Genomic DNA, 22,427 nt, shown 5'->3' on the forward strand with positions numbered 1-22,427 from the left:
GTTAGATATAGTGGGAATTAGTGAAGTTCGGTGGCAGGAGGAACAAGACTTTTGGTCAGGTGAATAAAGGGTTATAAATACAAAATCAAATAGAGGTAATGCAGGAGTAGGTTTAATAATGAATATAAAGATAGGAGTACGGGTAAGCTACTACAAACAGCATAGTGAACGCATTATTGTGGCCAAGATAGACACGAAGCCCACACCTACTACAGTAGTACAAGTTTATATGCCAACTATCTCTGCAGATGACGAAGAAATTGATGAAATGTGTGATGAGATAAAAGAAATTATTCAGATAGGGAAGGGAGATGAAAATTTAATAGTCATGGGTGACTGGCATTCGAGAGTAGGAAAAGGGAGAGAAAGAAACATAGTAGGGCTAAGAAATGAAAGAGGAAGCCGCCTGGTAGAATTTTGCACAGAGCATAACTTAATCATAGCTAACACTTGGTTGAAGAATCATGAAATAAGGTTGTATACATGGGAGAACCCTGGAGATACTAGAAGATATCAGGTAGTTTATATAATGGTAAGACAGAGATTTAGGAACCAGGTTTTAAATTGTAAGGCATTTCCAGGGGCAGATGTGGACTCTGACCACAGTCTATTGGTTATGAACTGTAGATTGAAACTGAAGAAACTGCAAAAAGGTGGGAATTTAAGGAGATGGGACCTGGATAAACCGAAAGAACCAGAGGTTGTACAGGGTTTCAGGGAGAGCTTATGGGAATAATTGACAGGAAAGGGGGAAAGAAATACAGTAGAAGAAGAATGGGTACCTTTGAAGGGTTGAAATAGTGAAGGCGCCAGAGGATCAAATAGGTAAACAGACGAGAGCTAGTAGAAACCCTTGGATAACAGAAGAAATATTGAATTTAATTGATGAAAGGAGAAAATATAAAAATGCAGTAAATGAAGCAGGCAAAAAGGAATACAAACGTCTCAAAAATGTGATCGACAGGAAGTGCAAAATGGCTAAGCAGGGATGGCTAGAGGACAAATGTAAGGATGTTGAGGTTTATCTCACTAGGGGTAAGATAGATACTGCCTACAGGAAAATTAGAGAGACCGTTGGAGAAAGGAGAACCACTTGAATGAATATCAAGAGCAAAGAAGGCAAAGCAGAAAGGTGGAAGGAGTATATAGAGGGTCTATACACGGGCGATGTACTTGAGGACAATATTATGGAAATGGAAGAGAATGTAGATGAAGATGAAATGGGAGATATGATACTGCGTGAAGAGTTTGACAGAGCACTGAAAGATCTAAGTCGAAACAAGGCCCCCGTAGTAGACAACATTCCATTAGAACTACTGTCAGCCTTGGGAGAGCCAGTCCTGACAAAACTCTACCATCTGGTGAGCAAGATGTATGAGACAGGCGAAATACCCTCAGACTTCAAGAAGAATATAATAATTCCAATTCCAAAGAAAGCAGGTGTTGACAGATGTGAAAATTACCGAACTATCAGTTTAATAAGTGACAGCTGCGAAATACTAACGTGAATTCTTTACAGACGAAGGGAAAAACTGATAGAAGCCGACCTCGGGGAAGATCAGTTTGGATTCCGTAGAAATGTTGGAATACGTGAAGCAATATTGACCTTACGAGATTAAGGGAAGGCAAACCTACGTTTCTAGCATTTGTAGACTTAGAGAAAGCTTTTCACAGTGTTGATTAGAATAGTCTCTTTCAAATTCTGAAGGTGGCAGGGGTAAAATCCAGGGAGCGAAAGGCTATTTACAATTTGTACAGAAAGCAGATGGCAGTTATAAGAGTCGAGGGGTATAAAAGGGGAGCAGTGGTTGGGAAGGGAGTGAGTCAGGATTGTAGCCTATCCCCGATTTTATTCAATCTGTGTATTGAGCAAGTAGTAAAGGAAACAAAAGAAAAGTTCGGAGTAGGTATTAAAATCCACGGAGAAGAAATAAGAACTTTGAGGTTCGGCGATGACATTGTAATTCTGTCAGAGACAGCAAAGGACTTGGAAGAGCAGTTGAACGGAATGGACAGTGTCTTGAAAGGAGGATATAAGATGAACATCAACAAAAGCAAAACGAGGATAATGGAATGTAGTCGAATTAAATCGGGTGATGCTGAGGGAATTAGATTAGGAAATGAGACACTTAAAGTAGTAAAGGAGTTTTGCTATTTGGGGAGCAAAATAACTGATGATGGTCGAAGTAGAGAGGATATAAAATGTAGACTGGCAATGGCAAGGAAAGCGTTTCTGAAGAAGAGAAATTTGTTAACATCGAGTATAGATTTAAACGTCAGGAAGTCTTTTCTAAAAGTATTTGCATGGAGTGTAGCCATGTATGGAAGTGAAACGTGGACGATAAATAGTTTAGACAAGAAGAGAATAGAAGCTTTCGAAATGTGGTGCTACAGAAGAATGCTGAAGACTAGATGGGTAGATCACGTAACTAATGTGGAGGTACTGAATAGAATTGGGGAGAAGAGGAGCTTGTGGCACAACTTGTCAAGAAGAAGGGATCGGTTGGTAGGACATGTTCTGAGGCATCGAGGGATCACCAATTTAGTATTGGAGGGCAGCGTGGAGGGTAAAAATCGTAGAGGGAGGCCAAGAGATGAATACACTAAGCAGATTCTGAAGGATGTAGGCTGCAGTATGTACTAGGAGATGAAGAAGCTTGCACAGGATAGAGTAGCATGGAGAGTTGCATGGAGAGTTGCATCAAGCCAGTCTCAGGACTGAAGACCACAACAACAACAACATATCAAATGGTCAAATGGCTCTGAGCACTATGGGACTTAAGTTCTGAGGTTATTAGACCCATAGAACGTAGAACTACTGAAACCTAACTTAAGGACATCACACACATCCATGCCCGAGGCAGGATTCGAACCTGCGACTGTAGCGGTCGCGCCGGTTCCAGACTGTAGCGGCTAGAAACGCACGGCCTATTGGTATGTGCACTAAATTTAGACTAGTTGTATAACCCTATCACCGTACCATGTGCTCCATCAATGTCAACCTTGCTTTCCCTCATTCCTTCCCCCGTCTGGTTATTTCCCAGTTTTAGCACATTGAATTCGAGCTTAGGTGTTGCTGCTACACTACACTGCTTGACAACTGCTAAGAAACAACTGCAAGCTGCTACGGAACAACTGCCAGTTACTACGTAGCAACCGTCAACTGCATCTCAACAACCGACGAAATGTAGATGGCTGGACGTGTAAACTGCAGCAAAGCCTGTGTACGAACACTTTGTATGCTTTCGACAGTTCATGCAGTACGGTGTCTGACGGAGGTTGCTACAGAACCGATTAGCGCGACATTCCGTGTGGTATGCCAAGATTCATTCGAATGTTACGATCGTGAACGATCAATTGGACAGTTCAGAGCCGGACTAAATGTGACTATTGTGACCACAGTAATGGGCGTGTCCAAAAGTGACATCTCGCTGGGGGTGAAAATGCTATGCCGATGGTCGAAGACGGACCGCCACACCGCAAGGGGATCGATACATACCCCTACTGGCATAAAGGAACAGTCTTAGGTAGATGGCTGCAAATCTTGCTACCGCTACCGGTATACGTGTCTCTGCCAGAAGGTGACAATCTGAAGGCGCAAGATCAGGTGAATAAGGTGGGTGCCGGACGGCTTCCCAACCCAACACCCGAACAGTTTTTTTTGTCAGTCTTGCAGAATGAGGGCGGGCGTTATCGTGGAGTAGCATCACTTCACGCAAACTTCCTGGCCGTTGTTCTTGAAATTCGTCTGCAAGACGTCTCCGTTGTTGACAATAAATGTCAGCAGTGATGGTCAGCATTTCCTAGTACACCACACCGTCACTGTTCCATCAGATGCGTAACATTATCTTTCGCGTATGCTCGCATGTCTTTGTGAAGTTCGTTGCTGCTTTGTTTGGGCTCAGCCATTCCTTTCTTTTCCTTATGTTAGTATGAAGACACCATTTCTATTTCTCGTCACCACTAACGAGACAAGATAGCAATGGTCGGTGTTGCTCACGAGCCAATTGATGATGAGCAAGCAGAGATACACATGTGCGGCCACCCACTGATATTTGTGGTTTTGGTATAGACCATGCTGTACCAAATGGTTCAAATGGGTCTGAGCACTATGGGACTCAACTGCTGAGGTCATAAGTCCCCTAGAACTTAGAACTACTTAAACCTAACTAACCTAAGGACAACACAAACACCCATGCCCGAGGCAGGACTCGAACCTGCGACCGTAGCGGTCGCGCGGTTCCAGACTGTAGCGCCAGAACCGCTCGGCCACCAGCGGCCGGCCATGTTGTACCCATAAACCCGATTTTGGAACCTTCCCCATTGCATGTAAATGTGGCACCATGGTGGACTGATCGTAGTTCACCATATTTCCCTGTTCTCGAGTACATTGAAGTGTATCATTGCAGCTTAATGCATTTAAACGACCTTCATCAAACCCCGAAGGTCTTCCTGAACGTGGAGAGCCACTACAGTCAAAACCTCCTTAGAAAAGGAAAACCATTTCCTTGCCGTCCTCTCCCCAATAGCGTTTTCCCATACACGGCACAAATACACTACCGGCCATTAAAATTGCTACACGAAGAAGAAATGCAGATGATAAACGGGTATTTATTGGACAAAAATATTACACTAGAACTGACATGTTATTACATTTTCATTTTCACGCAATTTGGATGAGCTGATAGTCCCAGCTGCTGCAAACGTCGTCGAACTGTTCGTGCAGATGGTTGTTGTCTTGCAAACGTCCCCATCTGTTGACTCAGGGATCGAGACGTGGCTGCACGATACGTTACAGCCATTCGGATAAGATGCCTGTCATCTCGACTGCTAGTGATACGAGGCCGTTGGGGTTCAGCGCGGAGTTCCGTATTACCCTCCTGAACCCACCGATTCCATATTCTGCTAACAGTCATTGGATCTCGACCAACGCGAGTAGCAATGGCGCTATACGATAAACCGCAATCGCGATAGGCCACAATCCGGCCTTTATCAAAGTCGGAAACGTGATCGTACGCATTTCTCCTCTTTACACGAGGCATCACAACGTTTCACGAGGTAACGCCGGTCAGCTGGTGTTTGTGTATGAGAAATCGCTTGGAAACTTTCCTCGTGTTACCACGTTGTAGGTGTCGCCAGCGGCGCCAACTTTGTGTGAACGCTCTGAAAAGCTAATCATTAGCATATCACAGCATCTTCTTCCAGTCGGTTAAATTTCGCGTCTGCAGCACGTCATCTTCGCGGTGTAGCAATTTTAATGGCCAGTAGTGTATTTCTGGCTGCAAACGGAGATGTTCCGATTTCGGCACTTGACACTTCATTCTCTAGCGCCCACAGCTCCACTCGCTATATCCAAATGACTAGATGACAGTATGAAAAATCAAATAGCAACAGTGAACGTCAAATAAAAAATGACAATCTATAAATAAAACCATAGCAACCAGAATACGAACATGGAAAATAAAAACGCTACGAACTTATGCACCGACATAATGCAAAAATGTAACTCAGAACACTGAATGTGTTTTGCCGGGAGTCATATCCTGAGAAGAGTACCTACGATTTTGATAGGAATTTGATGCCGGCATTCTAGACTGAATTCTCTATCAGCGTGCATAGCCGTTTGCAATATCTTCAAAAGTCTATTTTCCGTACACGATTTCGTACCTATTTTGTGGGCGAAAAAAAGGACATTTGTTTCAACGCGTCACCATTTTATTACAACTTAATATTTGTAAATTGTATCGTGTATGCTCGTAGAGAATATACTGAAAATGACTTACATAAAGTTATTTTGTTACAGATGCAACATGAGGGCTTCGGGAATTTCCTCCGGTGGCCGAAGTTCCGGCTGCAAATGATCCTTCCAAGTGGTGGAGCGACTGCAGGGAGTAGTATCCAGTGTGGACAAAACGGACACGAATATGCTTTCTTAAATACAAAAAGTTAAGTGAGTCGTGGCGCTCGTTACTGGCGCGCCAGTCTCTTGGATGTCCATTATCGATCCTTTGATGTTTCTTATCTTTGCCAGCCTTGTTGTTTTCCGCATTCGCGGGGCGAGTGGCAGTTGACGTTTGCTCGGGCTACCTGCTGTGACGCCGCGAGGTACGAGGTGGGAAGCAACCACGTATATGTAGAGTTGGTTGTACGCGGTCTGCCGGTTCAGGATGGAGGATACGTGTTGGCTGCCTGCCTGTCTGATCTCCTAATTTTGCTCGGCGTGCCTTGCGACCGCCTAGCTTGGGTTGCTGCCTGGTGTATCCCACACGAGCCATACCGGACGTCCAGCAGAAGTTAAGCAGCCTTGTTTCTTTTAAAGAAAAGGAGCAAATGTATAAGACTTTTGTAAGCAATTTTGGTGGCCTCTTAATAATGGCCTTAGCGTTTACACTGCCTTTGGCGAGAGCTAATTCTTTTAAATTTAGATAGTTGGGGTTCCCTGTCCTTTATAATCTTTTGGGGGTTTTATTTGAATTTTTCTCTTTGGGGTTCCTTCCTTGTGCTTGTTTAAATGTTTACTTGTATAGCGGGAAGTGACTCCTGGTTAAAACTCGGAAAAGGTGTTTGATGTTACTGCCGCCTCCGGCATTCGTCTTTTCAATTAAGCGTTGTCATTCCTTCTAGCGACCTGGTGTCACTCCTCGTTAATTAATGCTGGTTTATGTGTACTTAATTTTGAATTGGCCATTTGAATTAATATTTTGGAGCGCAGCATAGCACTAAGGCAACCTCATTGTATACCCCGGTCTAGTACCTTAATTTTCAGTGGCACGAGTTAGCTCCACTACCGCTTTTACTGATGTGCTCCCTTCGAAATCTTGTCTTGTATAAGTTTGCCTCATGTGTGTCTGGGAACACAGAGATGAGCTTTAGTGTGACTTCAGTGCTAGTCAGTTAATGGAATCTTCATTTAGGCTTGACTTCCACTGAAGAATTTGAGTGGAGCGTACTGTTTCTGATTTGTTATTCATTTAATTACCGTAAGTTTGTTTATTTAATGGGGAAAAAGACATTTAAAGACTGTTGGTATTAACTCCCCTAGTTGCTGGGTGTTGCTAATTCGTTCCAAATGGCCTACTACTTATTCAATGGCAAGGCTGTTGATTAGTTGGTTACTGTGAGTACAAATTCGCGCTATTTATTTGTTGCCGAAATTGTTAAAATGTCTGTGTCGTGATTCAGTCACTAGTTACGTGTTTGAGCTAAATTGATATAAACCTTACATTGCCTCCTCAAAATTTGTTGCTAGCAGAAACCCTTAACAGAACAAAGTTTTGTCACTGCTTGTCTTAACATTTACTGGGAGCAATATTTCATGTAGTTAAATTTTGTCTTAAAATGTGTATTTGTCTGATGTAACAAACGAGTGATAAAAGAAAAAGCAAAGGGGCCTGGTCCTTCCTATTGTGTCCGGTTTGTAACACGTATCAGTAAGAATAAAATTACATCATTAGATTTAGCACTACTTTTTATTTTAATTAAAAAAATCACCTATTTTTCATGCTTTCAAAGAGCAATACCCCATTAAGTGGCGTAGATGCCTGCCGAATAAACTAACATGAGCTTCTGAGAAACGCTTGTGAGACGTCCTCCACTGTCTCTTCCGAAACACTGCGACGTGCGCCGCTAGAATGTACTTACGATACCACCCCGTAATAGTTACAACAGTAAGGCCAAATCCATACAACCTACAATAATTTCTTTGCACAGTAATCGGTGATTTTGTTTCTGCAAACCACACCTTCTTCTTCACCTTCTTCATGGTGGTAAGTTCGTATAGGACCAAACTGCTGAGGTCATCAGTCCCTAGGCTTACACACTAAGTAATCTAAAACTAATTTACGCTAAGGACAATAGAAACACCCATGCCCGAGGAGGGGAGGACTCGAATCTCCGATGGCGAATCCGCGCGAACCGTGGGAAGGCGCCTGAGACCACGCGGCTACTCCGCGCGGCTGCAAACCACACTACTGCTTTCGCGCGCTGCTGTGGAGTCGCCATTTTCACTTCATGCGATCATGCTGCACTGTAACCGACAATAGGTGGTACGTCTGATGCGGAAATCAAAATTCTTTATCTAGTATATGCCGCAATTTTATTATCATATCTACTTTAGTTTTATTTTTCTTGGACATTTGAAACATGAGAGGTTTGAAAGGTATTAGAGTGCATAAAAATAGTGTTCTTGATTTTGTACTGGACAACAGTAAGCAAGCATTACTCAATTATTTTGTCTGTTATTCGCAAAATCAAGAAGACGTGAAACGTAAAAATGGATTCGAGGACCTGCAACCTAGTACACACAATTACCACAAGATAAGCATTTTAACACGAGTTTTCGTTTTGCGAATCTGTTGATGGAGGCTCGCATTTGGTTTACTAACTTGCTTAGCGCCCGCTGCTTGCTCGCGTAGACTGTATGGCCTATAGAGATTTCGTTTTCTGTTTTTATTTGATCGAATTTTTATATTTTTCGCAAATTGCAGCACCTTCTAAGCTTCTCACGCTAATTGAGGTCATGTAAGAATGGTCTTTCCCAAACGTTTTCCTGAGTAAAAAGCGATTATGGTAGATGGAGTTAAAAGTTTTTGTCAATCGTGCCTGAGCTCTGTGTCGGCTCTCAACATACACTCCTGGAAATGGAAAAAAGAACACATTGACACCGGTTTGTCAGACCCACCATACTTGCTCCGGACACTGCGAGAGGGCTGTACAAGCAATGATCACACGCACGGCACAGCGGACACACCAGGAACCGCGGTGTTGGCCGTCGAATGGCGCTAGCTGCGCAGCATTTGTGCACCGCCGCCGTCAGTGTCAGCCAGTTTGCCGTGGCATACGGAGCTCCATCGCAGTCTTTAACACTGGTAGCATGCCGCGACAGCGTGGACGTGAACCGTATGTGCAGTTGACGGACTTTGAGCGAGGGCGTATAGTGGGCATGCGGGAGGCCGGGTGGACGTACCGCCGAATTGCTCAACACGTGGGGCGTGAGGTCTCCACAGTACATCGATGTTGTCGCCAGTGGTCGGCGGAAGGTGCACGTGCCCGTCGACCTGGGACCGGACCGCAGCGACGCACGGATGCACGCCAAGACCGTAGGATCCCACGCAGTGCCGTAGGGGACCGCACCGCCACTTCCCAGCAAATTAGGGACACTGTTGCTCCTGGGGTATCGGCGAGGACCATTCGCAACCGTCTCTATGAAGCTGGGCTACGGTCCCGCACACCGTTAGGCCGTCTTCCGCTCACGCCCCAACATCGTGCAGCCCGCCTCCAGTGGTGTCGCGACAGGCGTGAATGGAGGGACGAATGGAGACGTGTCGTCTTCAGCGATGAGAGTCGCTTCTGCCATGGTGCCAATGATGGTCGTATGCGTGTTTGGCACCGTGCAGGTGAGCGCCACAATCAGGACTGCATACGACCGAGGCACACAGGGCCAACACCCGGCATCATGGTGTGGGGAGCGATCTCCTACACTGGCCGTACACCACTGGTGATCGTCGAGGGGACACTGAATAGTGCACGGTACATCCAAACCGTCATCGAACCCATCGTTCTACCATTCCTAGACCGGCAAGGGAACTTGCTGTTCCAACAGGACAATGCACGTCCGCATGTATCCCGTGCCACCCAACGTGCTCTAGAAGGTGTAAGTCAACTACCCTGGCCAGCAAGATCTCCGGATCTGTCCCCCATTGAGCATGTTTGGGACTGGATAAAGCGTCGTCTCACGCGGTCTGCACGTCCAGCACGAACGCTGGTCCAACTGAGGCGCCAGGTGGAAATGGCATGGCAAGCCGTTCCACAGGACGACATCCAGCATCTCTACGATCGTCTCCATGGGAGAATAGCAGCCTGCATTGCTGCGAAAGGTGGATATACACTGTACTAGTGCCGACATTGTGCATGCTCTGTTGCCTGTGTCTATGTGCCTGTGGTTCTGTCAGTGTGATCATGTGATATATCTGACCCCAGGAATGTGTCAATAAAGTTTCCCCTTCCTGGGACAATGAATTCACGGTGATCTTATTTCAATTTCCAGGAGTGTATATATCGCGCTGTAAAGATTGTTCTGAGTCCTTCCATTCGATCGTTAATTGATTCTTTCATATTTATCGTTATGCTGCGTACGATTCTGTTGAGATTCCCCTCTGGTGGCGTGTCTGGTCGTATTGATCTTCGAGTCGTCGCTTCCTGTTAGCCCTGTGTAAGGGAGTAAGATCTTTGGGGGGATGGCCGGTTGGTTGCGTAGCGGTGACGAGTCGGTCGGTCGGTTTTTAAAATCGGGAATTACAGAATGTCGTACGATGAGACCGCGGCGTGGCGTGGCGGTGGAGAGTTAGCTGTTGTTCCGAGAAGCCGCGTGGTCTATCCTGGCGGTGCGAGACGAGAGGGTCGAGTTGACGGGACAAGGCTGTAAGCTCTCGCTGTGAGCAGCCGGGGGCCACGGCTGTGGTTCCGAGTCACTACTTGGTGGGAGCGTCACGGATGTCTTTAAATTTTCCGTCTGGAGGCGGGAATGATGGAGTAGTATCTCGCCTAACCTGGGGAGTGGTGTTTCACCGCCGTGGGTGCAGAGAAGACGAAGGCTCCGGTGACAGAGCGCGTGGCTGCGTGACTGTGCCCAGTTGGGTACGCTGGCGACGTGGACACGGTCGGGTGTGAGGAACCTTTGCATCGGGAGTTCACCTTTTGTATCTCTGATAAACTGCAAGTTAAATTGGTTAAAGGTTTAGATGTTAATTGAAGAATTTTGGAGCCGGCCGGTGTGGACGTGCGGTTCTAGGCGCTTCAGTCTGGAACCACGTGACCGCTACGGTCGCAGGTTCGAATCCTGCCTCGGGCATGGATGTGTGTGATGTCCTTAAGTTAGTTAGGTTTAAGTAGTTCTAAGTTCTAGCGGACTGATGACCTCAGAAGTTAAGTCCCATAGTACTCAGAGCCATTTGAACCATTTGAAGAATTTTGGTTTGTGCAACCAGCGTCTTTTCTGCCTTGTGGCCTCCTGCGTTCGGGTTTCCTGTCCCTGTCGCCGGTGTATTTATAGACAGTGATCTTTTCCGATTCTTATTTGTACAGACCGGTAGGAAGTGTCTTTTTGGGCAGGGATTATGGGTCCTGATTCGATTCCTCCTCCTCCCCTGGCCTCGCGTGAGGTCGATGTGATTGCTGAATGTGAGGCGTTGTGGGTCTGTTAGTCCGCTTCTAGCCTGAGCATCCTTCGGGAGACAATTGTGACCGCCCTTACACCCGGTAGAAATACTATCCCAGGACATTTTGTTGGCAGGCCATGGTATTAAAGTTGTTAGTTATTGCAAAATGTTAAATGGTTGTATTTTAGTCTGATTGTTTTGGGCCACTGTTTAAAAAGGTTAAGTTTGCCTTTCATTGGTGGGTTTTTAAAATTACGTGGCTTTAAAATTGTTAGTTATTGTAAAAGGTGAATGACTGTATCTTTACTTTGATTGTTTTAATCTACTTGGCATCCTTTGAAAACGCTAGTTCTGCCTCCCTGTTAGCGAGCCCTTGTAATTAATATCTTGTTGTGCCAAAGTTTAAAAGAAGTTGGCTCCCTACATGTTCGGTAGCGAAATTGTATGCAAATTGGTGGTTTTTTGTTTCATTACTTGGAAAGTTTTAATTGATTTGTTATCAAATGTTTTATCAAAGTCGGTTTTAAGGAAAATGGCTTGGCCGTTAACTGTAAAGTGAATTGTTTTGAAAAGGCACTCATGCCTACTAACGTTTTGGATCTGTTCCTGGTCAAGTGGTAAAGAAATGACTTAATGGTTGAAGTAATCAATAAAGAAATTGTAAATTGCAACTCGACAGGAACCAACTAATTTTGGCCCCGCTTCCCAACCGGGGGTTTTCCTTGATTAATCGTAAAACCCGTCTCAGTGCCCTTTTGCGTTCTTTTGGAGATATTTCCACAGCAACTTTTATCCCCTAACAAATATTTCTTTATATCTAACCGAGCAGTTAAATACCAATTTTCATAAGTACAGCTTTAAATTTTTTAATGTTTTTAAATATTTTCTTTTTTTTTTTTTATCCCCTACTGCGCCCTCTTAGGGGTTGAATTTCCAGAAACACTGAAAGATATATTTTTTTATTTTACCAGTTGTCACAAATGTAGCCTTAAAATGCTTTAGTAGTTCTTTAGTAATTACTTATTTTCAAAAAATTCACTCACTATTTTATCCACACAGGGTTAAATTTCCAAAAATGCTGAAACACGTATGTCTTTATTTCGGGCCTAGAAACCAAATACCAAATTCCGTAGGTCTATCTTGAAAACTGCCTTAACACGACGTTATTAAAAAAACACTTCATCTCCTATTTCACCCCCTTTGAATTGGAATTTGGAAAAATCCCTACTTAAACGATGCCTACAGTATAAGATCCACGCCTCCTCCAAATTTCAAGTTTTTGTGCTCAGCAGTTTGGAACGGGCGGTGATGGGTCAGTCAGTCTGGACATTGCGTTTTATGTATGGAGATCTACAGTACTGTTTGTCAAAATTGCAACACCAAGAAGGATACATGCCATTGCAATGAAATTTATTTATTCCATAGGTTAGCCACATGAAAACACACAAATAATCAGAATTACAGAAGTGCTCATGCAATTTGACTGAGAGTTCAGTACAGTGTGAAGCCACCGCGCACCGCATCAGAACCCTCTGGACGTCGTGGCATGGGATCATCGAGGGTTTTGATTTGTTGCTGAGGTGCACAATGCCACGTGGTTTGTAGGCGCGTCCACGAAGCGTCGGCAATGGCTGCACGAGAACGAGAATTAGCAAGTTGGCGTCAAACCATATACCAGACATGTTCTATGGGCGGCGTATCTGGCGAACGTGCGAGCTAAGGAAGTCATGGAACCCGTCGTTCTTCGGAGGGAAGGCTCGCACGTTCTTCGCAACATGTGGCTGGGCATTGTCCTCCTGAAATATGTTTGTAGTTCCCCAGCCGTAGCAGGGGCAATGCCTCCGGTTCTAAAACTTCCCTGATCTAGTGGTTGCTGTTTATAGTGCCCTCAGTACATTTAGCACTCCCTCCTCAGGCCACGAGTGGCCTACCGGGACCATCCGACCGCCATGTCATCCTCAGAGGAGGATGTGGATCAGCACACCGCTCTCCCGGTCGCTGTGATGGTATTATTGACCGGAGCCGCTACTATTCGGTCGAGTAGCTTCTCAATTGGCATCACGAGGCTGAGTGCACCCCGTAAAATGGCAACAGCGCATGGGGGCCCGGATGGTCACCCATCCAAGTGCCGACCACGCCCGACAGCGCTTAACTTCGGGGATCTCACGGGAACCGGTGTAGCCACTGCGGAAAGGCCGTTGCCACTGCCCTCAGTACATAGGAGACGATATCACATGTTATACAACAGTGTAGTCTGCCCGACTGCACTCACCACAGTGGCGTCCAACACATACAGGGTCATCGTTGTAGAACAAGTTGGAGGGTGACTCGTTTGAAGAAACCACATTCCCCCACTCGGCACACCCGTGACGATAGCCACGTGTGCACTGCGGTCTGAGGCGTTGGTGGTTTCCAGTCAGTAGAAACTGATGTAAAGGCACGATACATGTCACCATTCTTGCCCTAAACAGCCGACCTCCAAACTCCAGCCGCCGAAGCAGATATGTCCTGTTTCAGTTCTCCAACGACAAGCCAACACTGTGTGTGAAGCTGTTCTGTCCGCTGCAGCTACGGAGACGAGATGGCGATTATCCCGCGCCGTTGTCACACTGTGTGCTACAGTACCCGCTGTAAACCGTGTAGGGCCCTCTTCTATCCACAGGTTTCACACATGCATGCCACAGCAGCATGACACGTACGAGCCGCGACGTCATAATACGACAAACATGTTGCCAGGAAACCAGTCACTCTGCCCTGTTCTGAGTAAGAAGCAAGATGATATCGACCGCTCTGATGTCGACCGGCGGGGCGTCCTTGCACTTACCGGCACGTTTCCACTCCGTTTGATGGCTCTGCGGCAACTACGTGTCCAGGCAGACAAGATAACGCTGGTGGATGTTATGTCTGCGTAAGCAGAAGAAACTAACGATCAAAGACCGAAAACAATTTATTGTACTCTTCAATTAACAAAAAAAAATTCTCCAAGTATAACACCAACACAAAACAGTGATCCGTCTTCGAATCACAACTACATACAAGAATGAGAAAACAACTGAAATAATTTCCTACTAGTCTCCGCCAGAGACTTCTCCGATATACCGAGCCTAATCCAGAGATCAGCGAGAAGATCCAAGCCGGACTGCCGGGGCGGCAGTTAAAGTCTGCTGGCGGTCGATGAACTGCCGATGTGCGGCCGCGCGCCGGCCTTTATAGCGCTTCGGCGGATGAGTACCTCGGAACTACTTTCCATCACGTGGTTTGATCTGCAGCGACCTCTTCCTTATGTTTATGTGGGCCGGTAGTGGCCGCTGGTGTGTTTGCTGTGGTGTTGTTGTTGTGGTTGTTGCTGTGGCCGTTCATCAATATTGCCTATCGGCTGCAGGCTGTCAGTTTGGTTGCTGATACTCTAGGCACCGTGACGTTTGGTGGAGAAGGCCACAGCAGTGGACCTACGTACAAGGCATCCGTCTGCAGTCTTAATCACGTTCCCCCATTTGCAACTGGTTCCGACCATTTTCTTCTTGGTCTTTAAAAGGTCTACAACTTTGTTTCTGCCGTTTTTTCTCGAAGTTCGAGACTTTATTCTCAAAATCTTACAAAAAATTTACGATTCAAAGTACTGGCCATCGTTGGCCACTGCATTCTCCTAGCTTTAGGGCAGCACACGAATCCCGCAGTGTATAAACTGGGCATCTTTTGAGGGTAGCCATGAATCGATCCAATTTAGCACTTGTTCATATGACCGCAAGTGCTAACCAGCTAGGTCGTGTGTCGTAGATCGAGAAAGGTGTCATTCAGAGGGAGGAATATCTGGAGAATACAGCAGGTGGGGTGGAACTACCCATTTCAACGTTTCCAAGTATGTTTCGACGGGATTTTCGGCATGGGGCCGTGCACTGTCATGCTGCAAAATAATTTTTTCATGTCTGTCGCTGTACTGTGGCCGTTTGTCTTTCAGTGCTCGGCTCAAACACATCAATTACTTTCGATAACGATCTCCTGTAATTGTTCCCGTCGGTTGCAGTAGCATCGAAAGCTTTCTCTCTTTCATAAACATGCCGGTCTTCAACCTCAAAATTACCATTCTTGCAGCACGGAAATCATTTTCTGCGAAGTTCTGTCACCGACACGTGTCTCATCAAAGCTCTTTCCCAGCTTTTTATGAGCCTCAGCCGCAGATTTCTTCATATCAAAGCAGAAAATTAAAACTTCCCGCAGATGACAAGAATTGGGCTAATAAGTTGACGTATTCAGTCGAGAATACTTTATGGTGCAATCAAAAATACACTGATATTTTGAAGCCGTTATGTTCTCAAATGCCTAAGCTTACTGTATGACACTTAGGACGAACGACTTGCACCGCTATTATCCACTACTGGCGTCTATTGCTAAATGGCGGAAGCAAAGTTGTAGACCTTGTATAATTTTCATAAACAGTAGTATCGACACACATTATAAAAAAGGATGTATGCGGATATACACTGTAGAGCCAAAGAAACTAGTACACCTGCCTAATATCGTGTATGGCCCCCGAGAACACGGCGAAGTGCCGCAACTCTGCTTATGTGCTCGTCCGCTGCCACAGCCCATTAACGCCAAATATCGCTGCACTATCCTAAAATATACGTTCGCCGTACGTCCCACATTGATTTACACGGTTATTTCACGCAGTGTTGATTGTCTGTTAGCACTGACAACTCCAGGCAAACGCTGGTGTTCTGGGTGGTTAATTGAAGGCCTTCAGCCACTGCGTTTGTCCATGGTGAGAGATAATGCTTGAAAATTCGTGTTCTCGGCATACTCTGGCTCTCGGAATAAAGAAGTCCCTAACGATTTCCGTAACAGAATGTCGGATGCGTCTAGCTCCGACATCTATTCCGTGTTCAAAGCTTGTTAATCCCCGTCGTGCGGCCATAATCACGTCACATATCTTTTCACGTGAATTTGATTCTTTCATATTTATCGTTATGCTGCGTACGATTCTGTTGAGATTCCCCTCTGGTGGCGTGTCTGGTCGTATTGATCTTCGAGTCGTCGCTTCCTGTTAGCCCTGTGTAAGGGAGTAAGATCTTTGGGGGGATGGCCGGTTGGTTGCGTAGCGGTGACGAGTCGGTCGGTCGGTTTTTAAAATCGGGAATTACAGAATGTCGTACGATGAGACCGCGGCGTGGCGTGGCGGTGGAGAGTTGCCTGTTGTTCCGAGAAGCCGCGTGGTCTATCCTGGCCCAAATGCACTGCCCTTTTATACCTTCTGTATGCGATGCTCAGCGGCCTTGCCGCAGTGGTAACACCGGTTCCCGTCAGATCAACGCAATTAAGCGCTGTCGGGCTGGGCTAGCAGTTGGATGGGTGACCGAGCGCTGTTGGCAAGCGGGGTGCACTCAGCCCTTGTGAGGCAAACTGAGCAGCAACTCGATTGAGAAGGGGCGGCTCCGGTGTCGTAAACTGACAAAACGGTCGGGAGAGCGGTATAAAATGGAAATGCCGTGTGGCTACGGCCTCCCGTCGGGGAGACCGTTCGCCTGGTGCAAGTCTTTCGAGTTGACGCCACTTCGGCGACTTGCGTGTCGATGGGGATGAAATGATGATGAAAGACACACAACACCGTCATCACGAGGCAGAGAAAATCCCTGGCCCCGCCGGGAATCGAACCCGGGACCTCGTGCGCGGGAAGCGAGAACGCTACCGCAAGACCACGAGCTGCGGACGGGAGAGCGGTGAGCTGGTCACATGCCCCTCCATAACTGCATGCAGTGACGCCTGTGGGCTGAGAATGACACGGCGGCCGGTCGGCACCGTTGGGACTTCATGGCCTGTTTGGGAAGAGTTCCGATTTTTTTTTTCGCGATACTACAGCCATCTGCATACGCCCAAATCGCTATGGGATGACTTTTGCCACGTCAGTGTGCTATCTCGAAAGGTATACTGCGGGTGTAAGAACCAACAACCAGCTGTTGGTGTAGGGATTATAACGTGGAGAGGTAACGAGGGAGGAAGAGACAGAGAGATTGACAATGGGACGCCACGACGTTGGGATCACGGATCTACTTTAAACTTTGTACATCGCGCAAGCAGTAAAGTGCACTACTCTGGCAATTCCGAGAAAAATCAGAAGAGACGTTTTACGCGTCTATTATGTCACTGATGTATCTGTGCGAAGGTACCAACTGTAGTAAGTCACTGTGGTCAAATGGATAGCGTATGCGCTTTGCAAGGCAGTCACGGATAAGGCGGCGGCTCGAATCGCACTCACACTAATTTTTGAATCTAAATGTCTTTCATCACTTGTTATCTTATTTAACTTATATGAAATTTGAGATGTAATATAATGGAAAAGAAACCACGTACATTTTCATGAAGTTGTAGTGAATTTCGTATGTTATTTGGGTATTCCCTATTTGTAATTAAATTTTCAAAAACGAGGGACAAGGTTGGAAAGTCCAATTCAAACCTCGATTAGTAACGATGCGAATGGCATTATTCACAGTCAGTAATATAAGTCACAATGCGCCACAGCACATGAGTAATGTACAATTACTCGTCGGATGTGCTCTCGATATCATTTGTCGCAGGACGGTAATAGTTTTACAGACATGGAAGACATAAACTGAACCTTAATACAAATATAGTCGGGGTGAGTGGTCGCGTGGTTAGAGGCGCCATGTCACTGACTGCGCGGCCCCTCCCGCCCGAGGTTCGAGCCCTCGCTCGGGCGTGGGTGTGTGTGTTGTTCTCAGCGTAAGTTAGTGTAAGTGGTGTCTAAGCCTAGCGGCGGATGACATCTGTAGTTTGGTCCCTTAAGAAGTCACACACATTTGAACATTTGATTTTAAACAAATATACGTGGTTTTTCCCCATTACATTACTTCTCAAATGTCGTATAAAGTAAATAATGTGATCAGTGATGGAAAAAAAAGATTAATAGAGTTTGAGCGGGAGTCGAACCATAGCCTCATACACGTTCCTCTTACGAAGCTCGGACGCTAATCACTTGACGTCCATGAAATCTAACGTCTGTTACCTTCACGTAGATAGGTAATCCAGGTAACAGATGCGTAAAACTTCTCTTGCGATTGTTTTGGAATTGGCAGAGTATTGCACCTTACTAGTTGCACACTGTTGTTTTAATGGCCTACTAAAGGTGTACAAAGCTTGAAGTAAATCTGTGTTACCATTGTCGTGGTCTCCTCTTATCAGAGGGGGAAGGAGAAGATGCACAGGGGGGAGAGAAAGAGAGAGAGATGGAGATAGAGCTGGTGAGGAGTTGGTAGAGGGTGAGCATGAGATTTGGAGAGGGAAGGAGGAAATGGAGGATCGGGGAAGGAGCAGATGAAACGTGAGGGCAGTTGGACAGAGAGAATGGGGAGCAGGAGCTGGATACTGAGGGAGAGGAGGAGATTGACAGACAGATAGGTGGGAGAAGGAGATTGACTAATTGAGGACTGGAAAAAGATGTACGCGGGCAATGTTGGGTACGCACTCAGCTGTCAGTGTACTGCTGGTAGGTGTGAGGCTCACCTGCTGGACGGAGTAGGCGTCGTGCGCGGACAGGTTGGCGAGCTCCCCCCAGTAGGGGAAGGCGTCCTCGTACTCGACGAGCAGCGCCGTGGCGCCGGCGTCGGCCGCCAGGGCCAGCGTCGCCCGCAGGAACGGCGCCAGCGGCGGCGCGCCCTTCAGGTCCAGGTGCAGCACGCGCTCCAGCCGGCCCGAGCCCTGCGGCAGTCAGGGCTCAGGGTCGGGTCTGCCTGGAGGGCTTCCGTGAAGCCTTAGACTACTCGTCACACAAGGTCGACAGCAGAACACAGTCAAGTCTGAAATGGACGGACAGACGCGAGTGACAGAAATGAAGCCGCGAGGGCTCGGTTAACTCACTGGGTGAGAGAACTTGCCACGAAAAGGCAACCTCCCACCTTGGAGTATTTTGCTAACCGCCCCTCTTGTGAGGTCTGTTAAGTCTCAAAGATTATGTTCAACCACGCCTAGAATGTCAATACCGCGGTTGGATCGCGTCCGACTTCTTATTTTGCGACAGGAAGAGCTCTCTACAAGGGAAGTGTCCAGCTGTCTCGGAGTGAACCAAAGCGATGTTGTTCGGACATGGAGGAGATACTGAGAGACGGGAACTGTCGATGACATGCCTCACTCAGGCTGCCCAAGGGCTACTACCTCAGTGGATGACCTCTGTCTACGGGTTATGGCTCCGAGGAACTCTGACAGCAACGAAACCATGATCAATAACGCTTTTCGTGCAGCCAGATAATGCGGTGAAATGATATGAAATGTGTGGCGAGAGCCTCCCGGCGGGTAGGCCTTATCGCCACTTCCGTGACTTACGCGTCGATGAGGATGAAATAAGGATGATGATGACGACACAAACACCCAGTCCCTGAGTGGAGAAAAATGTCCAACCCAACCGGGAATCGAACCCTGATCCCCCGGCATGAAAAGCCAGTGAGCTGTCCACTCAGCTACGGTAGCGGACAGATACTGCGGCCCAGTGAACCCATGTTGCGCAAGCTACGTAAGTAAAATCTAAACGTTCGTTTCCTCAGTACTGTGTATCACCGAAAGTTATTGATCGACTGCTTTCAAATGGTTCAAATGGCTCTGAGCACTATGGGACTCAACTGCTGTGGTCATAAGTCCCCTAGAACTTAGAACTACTTAAACCTAACTAACCTAAGGACAGCACACAACACCCAGCCATCACGAGGCAGAGAAAATCCCTGACCCCGCCGGGAATCGAACCCGGGCGTGGGAAGCGAGAACGCTACCGCACGACCACGAGATGCGGGCATCGACTGCTTTAAAACACACATTACATTCTAATTCGGCGTGGAAAATATAGCCTGTAATATATGTATACGTAACTTTTTGAGATTTTCTGTAACAACATTTGCCTGTTATCAAATTTATGTAAATTTCTGCACTCCATATATTTAAAAATACGTAAATAAAAACGCGTGCGAATACCGATAGAACGTTGTGCCGAAATTCCAAAGCAACCGGTGAAAAACTTAAGGTGATCTACTGTTTGGAACACCTACATTTCCTTTCGTCGAGGTATGTAGCATCTATGCCACTAACTGAAGGCAGGTTTTTTATTCGCACACGCGTTTTGCTTCTTTTATTTGGGAAGTATCATCAGTTGCCCGTAATACATGTTTCCTCTTATACATACAATTAACGTATTATGTGGTAGATACAATATGCTGCTGTGTTACATTTTGTGGAGTTTTCCTCTTCTTTTAGGTTACAACCAACTTCTGTAGCAGAAATATTGTAATGTGAACTTAACGTCTGCTGTTACGATTTCCAGCACTGGAGACGTATTCGAAGTAACACCAAACGATAAGTTCACATTACAAAAATTGTGCTACAAAAGTTGATGCTAACCTAAAAAACTAGAGAAAAACATGGCAAAATGTAACATATTATATCTATCACATAATACGTTTATTGTATGAATAAAAGGAAACATGTATTACAGGCCACTGATGATCCTTGCCAAATAAAAGAAGAGAAACGCGTATGGCAATAAAGAAACTGCCTTCAGTTAGTTGCATAGACGGTACATACCTCCACGAATTTAAACCAACAATGGGAAAGACGGAAAAAAAATGATAACCTAAATTTTCTGTATAAGACAGACGTATATGCTCGTTCCTTCAAAATCACAAATTTCCGAAAGTTCTTTATTCATTGCTTTGAAATTTTGACACAGCTTTGAATTCGAATACTCAACTGTTTTATATACCTACTGGAACGCCATCTGCTATACGTGTAATATATATGTAATAATAGGGGAAACGTTATAAAAACGTAAATGTTGCTTTGTTCAAAATCGTTAATCACTGAAGGTTCTTGACCAACTGCTTTGAAATTCTTTGGTATATAGGTGTGTTTTTATTTACCTATTTATTAAAAAATATATCTAATTCATAAATTTAGATAAATTTAATAATGAGGAAACATTATAAAATATAAAAGCAGCTAAAAAGTTTTGCATCACCCCAGCTCCCACAACTCCTGAAGACAGACGTTGACTGTGGGTATTGTTTCACATACACAGTCCCTTTGACTGTTTAGATATGTCACTAAAGCTGCCCGAAAATGTAAACAACCATGCATGAGCAGCGTCTATTAGGCGGAGGGGGTGCGACAGCCGATCAGTTCCAGTCATTCCACCAGGAAGGAGGTACACGGCTCGTGTTCTCTCTCGTTCAACCACGCCTAGACGGTCAATACTGCGGTTCGATCGCGTCCGACTTCTTACTTTGCGACAGGAAGAGCTCTCTACAAGGGAAGTATCCAGCTGTCTCGGAGTGAACCAAAGCGATGTTGTTCGGACATGGAGGAGATACTGAGAGACGGGAACTGTCGATGACATGCCTCACTCAGGCTGCCCAAGGGCTACTACCTCAGTGGATGACCTCTGTCTACGGGTTATGGCTCCGAGGAACTCTGACAGCAACGAAACCATGATCAATAACGCTTTTCGTGCAGCCAGATAATGCGGTGAAATGATATGAAATGTCGTGTGGCGAGAGCCTCCCGGCGGGTAGGCCTTATCGCCACTTACGTGACTTACGCGTCGATGAGGATGAAATAAAGATGATCAAGACGACACAAACACCCAGTTCCTGAGAGGAAAAAAATCTCCAACCCTGCCGGGAATCGAACCCGGGACCCCCTGCATGACAATCCAGCGAGCTGTCCACTCAACTACGATGACGGACAGATACTGCGGCACAGTGAACCCATGTTGCGCAAGCTACGTAACTAAAATGTAAACGTTCGTTTCCTCAGAACTGTGTATCACCGAAAGTTAATGATCGACTGCTTTAAAACACACATTGCATTCTAATTCGGCTTGTAAAATATAGCCTGTAATATATGTATACGTAACTTTCTGAGATTTTCTGTAACAACATTTGCCTATTATCAAATTTATGTAAATTTCTGTACTACATATATTTAAAAAATAGGTAAATAAAAACACTTGCGAATACCGATGGAACGTTGTGTCAAAATTCCAAAGCAACCGGTGAAAAACTTAAGATTCGTGGTGCGGAACACCTACATTTTCTTACGTGGATGTATATAGCATCTGGGCAACTAACTGAAGGCAGGTTGTTTATCCCCACACGCATTTTGCTTCTTTTATTTGGGAAATATCATCAGTGGCCTGTAATACATGTTTCCTTTCATACATACAATAAACGTATTATGTGGTAGATACAATATGCTGCTATGTTACATTTTGTTGTG

The 22,427-nt window shown here is 45.8% G+C and overlaps 1 protein-coding gene and 1 pseudogene across 1 annotated transcript in view; both read right to left on the reverse strand.

The window, feature by feature from the left end:
• Positions 1 to 20,230, reverse strand: part of LOC126209902 (hexosaminidase D-like) — a 121,664-nt gene extending 101,434 nt beyond the window's left edge. The window contains exons 1-2 of the mRNA XM_049939024.1: positions 20,204 to 20,230; positions 18,675 to 18,869 (exon numbers count right to left, since the gene is read on the reverse strand). Of these exons, the coding sequence (XP_049794981.1) occupies positions 18,675 to 18,869; positions 20,204 to 20,230 (222 nt within the window). The remainder of the gene's footprint in view (positions 1 to 18,674; positions 18,870 to 20,203) is intronic.
• LOC126210924 (5S ribosomal RNA) lies at positions 13,242 to 13,359 on the reverse strand (annotated as a pseudogene).
• Positions 20,231 to 22,427: the final 2,197 nt, after the last annotated feature.

This window comes from Schistocerca nitens, chromosome 10 (genome assembly GCF_023898315.1).
Source record: "Schistocerca nitens isolate TAMUIC-IGC-003100 chromosome 10, iqSchNite1.1, whole genome shotgun sequence".
Taxonomy (NCBI): domain Eukaryota; kingdom Metazoa; phylum Arthropoda; class Insecta; order Orthoptera; family Acrididae; genus Schistocerca; species Schistocerca nitens.